This window comes from Peromyscus eremicus, chromosome 6 (genome assembly GCF_949786415.1).
Source record: "Peromyscus eremicus chromosome 6, PerEre_H2_v1, whole genome shotgun sequence".
Lineage (NCBI taxonomy): Eukaryota > Metazoa > Chordata > Mammalia > Rodentia > Cricetidae > Peromyscus > Peromyscus eremicus.
The window spans coordinates 3,297,329-3,311,013 of NC_081421.1; the positions used below are offsets into that span (position 1 = coordinate 3,297,329).

Consider the following 13,685-nt stretch of genomic DNA (forward strand, 5'->3'; position numbering starts at 1 on the left):
GAGCCTTTGCTCACTCTGCTTGCCCACTTTCTGTCGCTGACAAGATGTCTGAGAAAATCAGCTTAAATGGAAGTTTCATCCACAGTAACTCTCCTCCTTGCTTAGAGCCTGTATGTAGTGAGGAAGGACGCCATGATAGAAAACGCAGAGTAGAGCAGAACTGCTCACCTCATGGTGCCCAGAGGCAGAGAACAAACAATAAAGGGTCAGTATTACATAATAACAAATATCCGTAGTGACCTAACTTCATTCCAACTGACCTCACCCCCTAAAGACTGCGCCAGCTGTCAACAGAACCATGAGCTGAGGACCAAGCCTTCCACACACTGGCCCCAGGAGAGCACTTACGATCCAAACCATGGCCTCCCCCGGAACACTTCACCTCCTCATCTCACTCACTGTCTTCAGCTATGTCCCTCCCTGTGGGTCAGCTGTGGTGGAGGTGAAAGGGGAAACAGTGAAACAGGTATGTGTAACTGGTAATACACACTGCATCAACCTCTAGGATTGGTTCAAAACCCACTCAACCACCTACGGTTTTAGGGAAAAGAATTTCCATTTCTGTTAGTTTTATTATGAAGGGGTATGTGAGTGGGGTGTGCAGGTGCCTGGTTACTGAGGTCTACTCACAGAGTAGGGAAAGTGATACAGCAGTTCGCGTGTTCATCGAAACCCTTGAGGTGTACAGAACAGGACAGCGACAAATCCAGGACAGAGCCCTTTAACCCCGTCTCAACCAACACAAACGGGGAAAAGTTCTGTGTCGGCCGTAGAATATCCTCCTCCAGCAAGATGGCAGTATCTGTCCCTGCAGAGTCTCAGCCGTCAAGGATCAGCTCAGAAACAAGCTGCTGGCAGAATCCCTGCCTTCCACCAGAGCGCTGATGTATGCTTGGCCTGACATTCATCTCCCACACTCCTGCTAATGTGCCGTTCTCACCTCCCTCTCCCCAGCAATTTCTCAATGTGCCAGCAGTGTCTCCCTTATTACTGCCAATCTCTTCCTGCAACCATCGAGGAGGAAATCAGGCAAGTTCTGTGAATCCAGTGATTTTAATGCTATTGAGATACACCAGGAGCCTCTGGCTGCATGGGTTTCAGGATTGTTTTGCAGAGCCACGGTGCTCAAGGACCAGGCTTTATTTCCAGGCCATGTGGCATGCTCTCAATTGCTGAGGCAGCTTATGAGATGACCAAAGAAGGAGTTTAGTAAAGCCAGTGAAAGCAATCAAACCTACACTCAGCTCTCTCTAGCGGTATTTATCCAGACTCTCTGTGCCTCAAAATCTTATCCCTGACAGTTAAACACTGACCTCCGACCCAGAGTTTCTTCCCTTTAGTACCAGGGACCCTGCATTTGTTCCTAATGTGTTCAACTCTATTACTTAGCAGAGACTGCCTTAGATAAGTGTTCTGTGAAGTTTGTAAGACTCCTGTAAGAGCCAGTAAAAACCAAACTCTTAATTCAGTGCTGTCGTTAAAGACGCTGGAAAGGGCCAGGTCCATTCAGCTGACCTTCTGTGTCAGTAGATTCAGCCAGCCACGGAGGACCTGAAAACAGTTACAACAATTAAAAATGGCCTCTGAACTGAATACAGTTTTTTCTTGATTTTCTCCAGACCATACAAGAATTTATTAGACATTAAAATTACAGTAAGCCTTGTGTTGATTTTCTGTTTCTGTAGCCCTCGCCTGACACATCAACCAGCAAAGAAAGAAGTCTCTTTAGGCTCACAAGAAGGGAGAGCCGGTGGCTGCAGTCATCTGGATCTGAGGTGAGATGGCACACCATGACATCATGATGGGAGTGTGCATGTGCACTGGGGTTAGCCATTCACCTCACACCTCACACCTCACACCTCACACAGGAAGAATGGAAGAGGCAGGGCATGTCCTCAGCAACCTGAAGACCTCTCACCTGGCTCCAACTCTCACAGTTCCCTCCACCTCCTGAGAGCTCTACAGGTTGAGGACCACACCTTTAACATGTTAGGGAGTTACAGTAAGTATTGTCTGTAATTAACAGACGATTCCCTGCATGCAGTTTGTATGCAAATATAGACCACTGTCTATAAGGAATGTGAGCTCCACCAGGCTACAATATATGAAAGAATCCTGGGACTAATCCCCTTTAGATAGCTATAATTAGCTGCTCATGCTGACTCAGCCATGTTAGCTACTCTATCAAATGGCAGAAACAAAAGAACTTTCCATGAAGCTTGCTCTGAAGTTCTCATGAGGTAACAAATGGTCACAAATGTGTTCTAGATCCACTATGGGGCTCCAGTATTATTTTTAAATGTGTTGTGGGGCTCAAGGGATGGCTCAGGGGTTAAGAGCACTTGCTGCTTTTGCAGAGGGCCTGAATTCAATTCTCAGCACCCACATGGTGGCACACAACCAGCCAGAACTCCAGTTCTAGGGGAATCTGTAGCCCTCTTCTGGGCTCTGCAGACATTAGGCACATATGTACATATATGCAGGCAAAACATTCATACACAGAAAATGAAATCCAGAATATAAGATCTAAATAGTTATTCCTATTTCATTTCTTTATTCCTGATGTTATTATGCACAAGTATAGTTGTACTAATGTCCCTTGCTGATAAAACTTAATCACCATTTCAAATACACTCATGTACATTCTGTCAGAAGCCACAAGGAAATGCTGCAACTAGGTTACACAGGAAAGAGAGTGAGAATTATGCAAAGGAAAAGCCAGCCAGCCACCCCATTGTCACTTCATTTAAGCGAAAAGAGAGTCCACATCAAGTAATACATTTGCTGCTATCAGCGTTTCTCAGCCTTCAGCATCCATCTACGCTGTGTGTGAGAGTTTGAACCTTCTCTTGGAGAGCTGTGCTCACCAAGCTCTGGCGTGCTCAGAGCTCACAACTGGGCATGTCTGTCCAGTGCTTCTAATAAATGATTCCAACAACGTTGATGTGGAACGTGGACCTTAATTGATCTAGAAAACGAATCCACAAAAGGCAAATGATGACCATGAAAATAAGAACACTTCCTGCAAGCTCAGAAAAGGGATTCTAATTCTAATCCCTCCCCTGCTCGTGGTCCTAATAGTAAAGCAGTAGTGTTCATTTTGCTCATGAAGAGGGAAGGGCAACAGGCCAGTCGGAAGAGCATGTTCAAATCAGTGGCCGTTCATTCTGGCCATAGTATAGACTTCTCTAGTTCCTACTTCTTCTTGTGCTAAATGTATTCAATTACATTCAATGACTCACTTCTAGTTTTATAATTAGTAAATTCTCACAGAAGCATATTTGCAGATTTAATTATGACTTTTAGAATGATTTTATTTTTATTTATGTATTTGTGTGCATCTCTGCATGTATGGTGCCAATGTATATGCAGGTGCCTGGGGAGGCTAGAAGAGGGCTTCAGAAGGTGTGAGTTAGAGTTATGGGTGGTTGCCAGCCATCTTGTATGACTGTTGGGAATGGAACTTGAGTTGTTAAGACTAACAAGTGCTCTTAACCACTGAGGCAGCTCTCCAACCTTAATCACATTTTTTTTAATATGTTGGAGAACCTTAATAATGACTAGCCTCCCCAAAGCTTTTCATCAGAGGCCATGTTTGAAAGGCTATGCACTGGGGACCACTTAGCATCTTTGATGGACATAGACATTTTAATTAAATTAAGTATAGTAAGTTTTAACTGCTTTGAGTGTAAGAATATAGAAAACTTCAAATGATGTCCAAGTGAAGGGGCTTCCATTGTCTGTGTTCTTTGAACATATTACATTTTAACTTTCAAATCTCTATGGTGCTTTGAACAGTAGGACTATCAACCTCCTCTTCATTATGAGAAAGTTAGGGTTTAAATGACTATATTATTTTTCTGACATTTGCAAAAAGGAGTTATATCCAGGCCTTTCCCTTCTGAACTCTTGGGACATGTTCTTACACCCTCTATTCCAAGAGTAACTCAGTTTCTCTGCCAGGACTCAGTTTCTGTGCCAACAAGCAGGTGCTGTTTCTCTAGGAAATCTAACACCAGGAGACAGAAGTGTCTACACTTGGAGACTTCTTCTTGCTGGAACTTGTTGGCTTTTCACCTGATGTTTTTCAAGTGGGGTAAAAATCCTTCACTCTGTGGGCTCCTGACAAGTCTGGCGTGTTTTGCTTTAATAATATGAGCTGTGTGGTGCTCTGCTAACAGGACAGAGCAAGGGAGCCCATGCCCAAGGGCTTATGGGTAACTGCTGGCCTTCCCATGACCAGGGAGGTTGTCTGCATATGAGCAAGCACAGCTAATTAGCTGAAGCTACCTTGTTATACTAACAGTGTTTCAGGGGTTGTGCTTTAACAGGATTCCATTTAGAACTCTTTAGTTCTTTCCTGACTGCCGTCCACCCGCTGACTAAACGCAGTCTACTCTCTGTGTTGTAACAGCTTTAAAAGTCCCTGTTGTGGAATAACAAAACTCAATCTATTTTTCAGATCTTCAAAGTACTTGTTAATACTGACTACACTATATTATAAAACAACAACAACGAAATCCAATGTGGAGATGATTTTTAGCTATTTTTCTCCAGAGGCAGATTAAAAAAATACTGTGCATCATTTTTATTGATGACCTGGCATGAGAATTTAAAGAAAGCAGAATTGTGGACTGATGTTACTAGATCTCAAAGTGGGATAAACATTTTGAAGAGGTGAGAAATAGCACTGTTTTGTGTATTTTTGAGACAGGGTCTCACTCTACAGCCCAGGCTAACCCTGAACCCACAGTGATCCTTCTGCCTCGGCGTCCCAAGTGGGGTTACCATAGAATGCCACTGCAATGACTGCCTTGAGAAATGAAATCTTTATTCCTCACAGTTTATTTGTCTTAGGTTCTTTCATTTTCTTGCCTGCTATGAGTGTTGATGGTAGTAGATTATGAGTTCACGAATCTTTAGGCTCATTTACTTTACTGAGAGCAGGCAGATTCACACTGTGTGCCTACTGTTGATATCCCAGACTTGACCTAAGGCAGGATGTCAGGAGAACAAACAGGAGAAGCCTCCATTAGGTGAGCCATGAAGGACAGTCACAGAGTTTTCATTCTAACAATGAATCCATGCTCTAACTAAACTAGACTGACTACATCCTAGTCTACATGTAATTTAATAATCCCTGTATGAAAGTTATGAGTGTGGAAGGCAAATGACTTTTGCTGAAGCCTAGTTTAAAAAAAAAACTGAATAAATTTTTCAGTGTATCTGATTCTTGAAACAGAAGGCATATGGAGGCAACAAAAATTATTGTATTTGTTTAACAAACAGGTCTACTTCAAGTACCCAGGGATGTATTTACTAAGCATCCACAGCCAGTGAGAAGGGTTCTATATTTCTAGTTATTTGTATTTTTGCTTGGACATGTTTTTAAATTAACATGCTAATGCCAGGATTCCATTTCACAGTCTTTGGTTTTTCTGATTTCATAATAGTTAATGTTTCTAAAGCCATAGAATTGTATTAGAGAGACTGCTGAGCCTGTAAACCCATCCCCTGTATGCACTGGCGTGGAAAGGAAAGAGCAAACTGAATGCCTCTGTGCTAACCCTGAACTGGGTTCCGATTGGCAAATATTACATTTTTCAAGTGAACAGAGAAGCCATGTGGTCTTCGAGGGTAAACTGACATTGCTGAAGTTAGCCTTCAGGACATTCTGGGGTATTAGTCTATATGTGTCTGCAGGAAGGGAGAGGTAATGACATGGCCCAGTTACGGCAGCATTATTATGTTGGCATCACGTGTAAATTTATAAAAGTGACTTTGCAAAACGTAAGCATCACTGGGCTTTGAAAAGCTGATGGGGTTAAGCTTAGCAGTCACAGAACCACAGCCCAGGGAGATGCAGGCTTCTCAAATCAGAAGTGGAGAAGAGGGCCAGAGGCCAGCCTTCTATCAATCTACTCCTGCCTTTCCCTAATATTTCACAGCTTCTAATGACTATTATTCAGACACCAGGGCTATTGCAAAGAGCATGGAGGGTCACAATATTTATTGAGCAAGCAGACTTAAAATGGCATTGTAATATTTAGGACAAATACACAAACATAAAACCAGAGCATCTCTGTAATGTCTATTTTTACCCTAAATTAGAACAATTAACAATTCAAACACCTCCTATTCAAATTGGTGCTGTGGCTAAAGCCAGGCCAAGTGGGTGAAGAGTTATTTTCAAGGGCCCAGAAGTTTCAAGGCTGATGAGTCTTAGCTTTGACACTTGGGAAATGTCACTGGAGACATGTCCTTTTGTTGCTTCACCTATTAAGGTTAACAGAAGTGCTTACCTTCATGAGATGGAGTAGATATTTCAAAGAGACAACAGAAGTAAAATTCTTTCTTTTTTTTTTTTTTTTTTGGTTTTTCGAGACAGGGTTTCTCTGTGTAGCTTTGCGCCTTTCCTGGAACTCACTTGGTAGTCCAGGCTGGCCTCGAACTCACAGAGATCCGCCTGGCTCTGCCTCCCGAGTGCTGGGATTAAAGGCGTGCGCCACCACCGCCCGGCACAGAAGTAAAATTCTTAATTTAGCTACTAGCATCGTGGCAGGCTACTCTAGCTAATGACATCATTAGCTTCTTCACGGTCATCATTGTGACTGTATCGATGTTGGTAGGTAGCTAGGTCATTAAAGATGCTCCAGTCAGGCCAAATCCCAGGCACTCTGTGAATCCTCCTTCCCTTTTCATCTTTTTGAAGTAAAGGGCTGGATTATATGCCTTCCCAATCTGTCCCGGATATAGAGTCCTTGAATGGTTTGTAGTCAGTCCAGCTATGGAATCAATGTGTCTTCAACTGAACTACTCCAGGATCTCACTGTTAAACTAATTAATAATATCATTCTAACGTGATTTCAGGGGATTAGCTGGAATCTCCTGTAAACCAGGTTAGCATCATATAGCTTAACATCTGACACAGACAAGTTTGTTATGTTTGTTCTACCAATTTAAGCATCCCCTAAGTCATAGCTCTTAATCTTCTGTCCAGACAAACATCAGCACCTTCTGGGAACTTGCTAAAAGTATAAATTTCAGGGTGTCATTTCAAAGTTGCAGGTGGGGACCAGCATCTATCAGGGCCAACCTGTGATTCTGAGGATGCTGAAGGTGAAGAACCATTGATGGGAATAAAGAGTGGGATAAACACACATACAGATACACTGGGGTAAATGTCACTGTCATTGATCTGGCCTCTGAAGATATCTACAAGGAATGTCAGCTGTAAACAGTTCAAAGTCAAGTAACCAATCAACTGATGAGGCTGAGAAATCATCTTTGGCTGTCTCTAGGGAAGTGAGGGGCTAAGAAGGGTAGAGAAAAGTTCAGAAAACCAAAACATAACAGAGGACATGAGTGTAAGGATGCTAGCAAGGAAGTTGTCCCAGTGAGAATACACGATGTACCACCTTCACACAGCTGTCGAGAATCAGATTTGCTATGTTCTCACTGTACCAAAGAAATCAGCTATTGTTCTTTTCATTATTATGTCAATAATTTAAAAAACCTTGACATACCAAAACCTGGTTTATGAAGACATACATTAAGTATAGAATTAGTTTTATGATGATCTTCTACTTAACTAGGAAGAATGAACCTTTTCAGTAAAAGCCACACTGAGAAAAGTTACTTGATATGCTAAAAACCCACAAATACTAAGCTTAAGAGATGAAAAATTACATTAGGAACTACAGAGATGTGGGCGATTTATTTACTTTGCTGTCCTTATATTTTATTTATCTACTTATCCAAATCCTGTTTAAACCTACAATTCTAATTAACTCTGAGGTATCAATATCCATTAAAAACTAAATATATCCAGTCTGGTCCCTTAGGCCTTTTCTCATACAGTCTATTTCAGCCAATGCATTCTCTCATAATTTCCCAAGGTATTAAGCCAAACATCCCTATTTTCCCCCTTTACATATGTCTCCTGCTCTCTCACACCTTCTCCCCTGTAACACAGTGTGTTCATCAAATCCAGTTATTTTAACTTCACAAAGATTAGAGGATATTTTCCTTTCATCTTTTCTGTCATGACCACCTTTATTCTTAACTCCATGGTGGATTTTTCCCATTCCTTCTTTATAACTAGAGCTTAACACTCTTGAGAATAGGAATGCTGTCTCTTTTTAGGCTCCAGCACAAGGCCTAGCAGGCTAAAACAGAAATTGCTCCCCAGTGAGTGTAATTACGAAGTACACCAATTCATTGGCAGTCTCCCAGCGCTGATGACTTTGGTATGCCACCAAACACTGGGTCTTTTCCAGAGGAAAATGTGTAGCATGTGGCAAATTTGTAAAATAATAATAATATATCTATAATGAACAGCATATTTCAAGATCTTACTAATTTGCTAATAATTAGATTTTAGTGGCTTTGTATTAGAGCCTCTTTCTTGGCCTTTACTTCAAATTACATTTATCAAACCTTGTAGATTATTACTGTTTTCATGTTTTAATAAACCAGTGACCTCAACATTAGTGTGTCAGAATATCTAGGGACGGATATGTATCTATACATCTAGAATGTGGTGTATTACCTACACAAGATAATCTCAATAAATGCAAGCCTTACCTAAAAATTCACACTTTATTTGAGAGGGGGAAAAAAGGTCCATTTAAAAATATACTTGTTTCCCATGTCACGTGATATATGAAAACTGACATTCCAAACGATGTTGTTTGTGTTTAAAAGACGTGCTACCTAAGGAAATAACCACACACACACACACACACACATACACACACACACACACACACACACACAGCCGAACACTAATGGAGTAAAAGCAGCTCTCAACACACATCCTTTATGGACTTTTATAGATTAAGTTTGTACATTCATGCTGCCAACGCCCCATTTCCATTGTGCAGCACACTAGGAACTCTAAGGTGGCCTAAAGTTGTTCTTCAGAAATAATCAAGTTCTAATAAAAAAAAAAAAGGATGGTGTTTCTTTATTATCCTTCACCAAAGTGGAATTCTAAAATGCACAAATAGAAAAGGAATTCTTGGCCAGAAGACTCATGTGAGAGACATCTTCCAGAAACACACGGCCTGGGAAGCTTCAGAGCCCTGGCAGACTGCAAGCCTTTACTACTTTCTATTAATAATCTGGGTCCAAGTGCCTGTAAGGAGCCAGGACCTACTTGTGAGATGAGGACTTAGCTCACAAGTTGAACATTTTCCAACAAATACTCTCATAATAGCAGGTACCTTCTCCAGACACCAGATTTCTCTGGTTAGCACAAACGTCATTGTCTAAAGGGACACTGGAGAACCATCTAGAAAGCCGAACTGATGAGTTCCTTCAGTAACACATGAAAAACACATTGGCCAGCTATTTTGTTCTAGAGACTTCTGGGCTACTGATGGTCTACATGGAAGACTTAACATCTGGCCTATGGCTACCTAAGCCAAATTAAAACAAGAGGATATATAATACAGTGTGTTGCTACTAAACATGTAGATGCTTTAGGGTTAGGATTACAGACATAAGTTTAAAGCCAAAAGGTGACTAAGGGTAGCAGCTTGGGCCTTCAATGTTTCCTAGAAGCTCCTGTATTGAAGCCTTGGTCCCAGGGTGGCAGTGTTCAAAAGTAGAGCTTTCAGGAAGTGATTGAGGGCTTTTTCCTCATGAATGCATAATTTTAGCACTGGATATCTAGATTAGTGGGCTACTGGGAAATGACAGAAACTCTCACAGGTAGGGCCCAACAAGAGGAAAGATATCAGGGAGGCCATGCCCCTGAAGGGTGTAGGTTTTCTCTAGCCCCTGAGTCTTTTGTCCTTTCTCTTGGCCCTTGTGAGGAGGTGAGCAGTTCCCTCTGTCATATCAATCACCATGTTGTTCTGTCTCACCACAGGCCGCTAGTGAGAGAGCTGAGCAACCTCAGGCAATTATGAGAATCTGCCTTTGCTCCCCTGAGCTGGTTAATCTTCAAAGTGATGTAACTCTAACACTTAGAGACTAGAACCTTAGCTGTATATACCCATTAAACCAGATTCCGACTTTTTCCATCTGGGTGTTTGAAACGCCTTAGTGGTGAAATACAGGGATACAACAGTAAGCACGTCTCTCGGTGTTACTACAGCTTGTATGCCCCAATCTAGGCTACCTCAAGTTTCCAAGGGTCAATGATCCTATCAGCGAAGTGTGACAATGTAACAAGATAACCCACAACTGAATATGAAACAAACAACAACCGAGCTGGCAAAGCAATAGCAGAGAAGTATGGTTCCGTAGAGTGTGAGTTTATCAATGTGTTGGTTCAGAGAAGAAGTAGGAGGGAATGAGGATGAGATTTGAGAACGCATCATGAGACACAGGTATCTCAGAACTCAAAGAGACGGTCAGCCCCTGTTTTCAACCACTAACTGTGAAGACATTGATAAAAGTCCTTCCGAGAAGAAAGACAATAGTAGATACAGTACAGCTTGGCTATTCACACTCTCACTTTTCAGACACAGAAAACTGTGCGTTGTCCAGCACGGCAGAAGTTACCAGAACACATCTTAATAAGATTCCACTTTGGAAGGCAGATTCTGGGGGACATGGTAGCATCTGCAATGTCTCTGCAATTAATCCATCGTTAGCCTTGATGCAAGGAAGTAAAGGGGCCAGTGTCTAGAGAACAGGATCAAACCGGCCTTTCTGACACATCGGAGGACAGTAACAAAGCAAAAGATCCAGACAGATGAAAACATCCCTTGCTTGTTCCCATCCACAGTCCCTCTATCCCTACAGTGGCAAACATGTGGAGAGTAAGCAGGACACACCGCACTGAACTCACGTTCGCTTTTTCTCATAGCACGAAGGTGTTGCTACACTTCTGCCATTAAGAAATATGTTGTAATCCTCCTACGGGTAGAGTTGAGCTTCTTTCTAGCAATTATTTCTGCTTCTTTAAGGATGAATATCTATCCACTTTTTCCAGAAGATGGAGAAACCCACAACATGCAAAGAGGTTAAATAGAAAAATAATCCAACAAAGTACAGTTTGGTAGTTGAAATGAAAAGAAAGGCCAAAGGAAAACCACACACACACACACACACACACACACACACACACCCCACACACATATTCAGGGTGTTTACAAATCTAAAAAAACCTTCCTCTAGGCAAAATAAACCAAATACAACACTTTCATGCCCACCTGCTTCTCTCCACTTGGCTTTTTGTGGTTCAGCAACAGCTCCACGGCTCCAACCACCTCTTTTCTGATGGCATGAAGCAGCGCATCGCCAACATAGACGTTGAAACTTAGCAGGAGTTCAATCAGCTCCAGGTTCTCGTTTTCAATGGCGATCAGAAGAGCAGTCCTTCCAAGGGGGTCGATGCAGTTAATGTTGATTTTAAAGTAAATCTCAGCTTCCTCCAGAGATTTCTTGACACTTGCATAGTCCCCCTTCTCCACTGCGTTCAAGTAGGCCTTTTCTGATGGTGAGAGTTCCGATTCTGCTCTGACGATCCTCAGCGGGATGCGGTCTCTGTAGGGGGCGTTGACATTTCTTTTGTAATAGAACTGAGCCATGCTTCAGGCCATGCTAGTCCATCATCTCTGGAAGCACACACAGAAAGCAGATTGTGAGTATCAGCATGCCTCCAGGGCAGCACACATGCCATCAGACAAGGAATCATTATCGACAAAGATAGTATCCCTATTGATGAGTAAAAGGTGCTTCTCCTTAGGTAAGGGACATAGATATTTACTCAGCTGCCTAGAAAGCAGAAGTTAAATTTTCTTTTTAAACATTTTCATTATGTGTATGTATGTGCGCACCTGTGAGAGTGTATGTGCACCACACACATACGGGTGTTCACAGGGGACAGAAGAGGGCACTGGATTCTCTGGAACTGGAATTAAGAACTGTTATGAGCTGCCATGTGGGTGCTGGGAACTGAACCAAGGTTCTCTGCAAGAGCAGCCAGTGCTCTTAACCACTGAGCCGTCTCTCCAGCCCCAACACTATCTAATCTAAGAATAGAAAGTTATCTTAAAAATTTAAAGTAACATCAGTTGGAGACGCTGAGAAGTTATTTGCAAATATATATTTACATACACATGTATATTTGTGTCTATGTGCATGTATATGCATTTGTATGCCTGTACCTATACACATACATACAAAGCACTTTAAACATTGAAAGTCATGCCTTTAGGGTTCCATCAGGAACGTCCAAATGTACCATTCACTATGAATTTTGCTGATCATGAAGCTGCTGCTATGGTTGTAGAGCAGAAAAGTCAGAAAAAAATCTTCTCATTTGTCATGTAGTCAGTTCTTAATATTAATTAATAAGTATTCATGTCAAAGTTAGTGTGAAGTCCTGGAACCACTGTTAATGAAATAACATTGGTTCTAGTGAATGTAACTTTATCTTTTTCTGTTCGTAAGTGAATTCAGTGAGGGGGAAAGAACGAGACTGATGACATTAATTATCAAGATGAGACTGTGCCACTCAACATGGAAACAAAGACAAAACAGGGAAAGAACACACTAGAAAAACGTAGTTTCCAATTCTGCCACCTTTGTGAGATGACCGTCCATGCAGTGTAGGGATGGGTTCATTCAAACATTTACTTTTATTTGTAAGTCACAGAAAAGACATAGCTCAAGCTGACAAAGTGAATTTAAAATAGTCATAAGTGAAAACAGCCACCAGAAGCAGCACTGTGTCAGCATAAACCCGGTGGTGTGAAGTTGCAGTAAAATGAATTATATTTTACATATAAATTCTTTTTTGTTGTTTTGTTTTTGTTTTTGTTTTGAGATAAGGTTTCTCTGTGTAGCCCTGGCTGTTCTGGATCTCACTCTGTAGATCAGGCTGGCCTCAAACTCACAGAGATTCACCTGTCTCTGCTCCCGATTGCTAGGATTAAAGGCATGTGCCACCACTGCCCTGCTTACATATAAATTCTTTACTGAAGTTTTCTGCATCTCATACCTGTTATTTTATTCTCTGAAACATATGTTTATGTATATAGTATGAAATTAAAATAAGTAGGTCATTTAAACCATTTGCATATTCCTATTAATTGGTATGAGTAAATTAACCTGATTTGAATAGTGATTTAACTGTAGATTAAACAGACTTTGCACTAATAAATATGATCATATTTTTAGAGATTTTTAAAAACTTTCAGTCCTACATATATGTGTGTGTCTATGTGTAGTTACGTGCACAAGAGTAAAGGTACACACAGAGGTCAAAAGAGGGCACTGGATCTCTTTGTGTGACATCCAACATAGGTGATAGGAAGTGAACTCGGGTCCTCTGGAAGAGCAGGAAGTAATCACTGCTGAGCCATCTCTCCAGCCCCAAATATGAGCACATTGAACAGTTTTCAGCTAGAGAAACTGAGTTGTTTGCATATAGCTTCATTCTATTGGTGATTTCAATCATCACATAATTAAGTTCCAACCTTTGGCTCAAGATTATTCATCGTGAGTTCTCTAATATCTAGGCAGAGGATAATACCTAACACCATTGTTTCATAACCTGGAGCTGTTTAGTATGTTAGAACTGACATTTTCATCAGGTATCTTCATAGACTATGTAAGACACAAGTATGTCACATTTATTAATATTACACATACAAATTAGTTAAGTAAATAATTTAATTATTCTGAGGATGTTTTGACTCCTTATGAAATTAGAGAGGAATCAT

At 41.3% G+C, this 13,685-nt stretch overlaps 1 protein-coding gene across 1 annotated transcript in view; it reads right to left on the minus strand.

The window, feature by feature from the left end:
- Positions 1 to 11,546, minus strand: part of Trpc4 (transient receptor potential cation channel subfamily C member 4) — a 123,461-nt gene extending 111,915 nt beyond the window's left edge. Inside the window, exon 1 of the mRNA XM_059265072.1 lies at positions 11,169 to 11,546. Within this exon, the coding sequence (XP_059121055.1) occupies positions 11,169 to 11,546 (378 nt within the window). The remainder of the gene's footprint in view (positions 1 to 11,168) is intronic.
- Between the last annotated feature and the right edge of the window lie 2,139 nt (positions 11,547 to 13,685).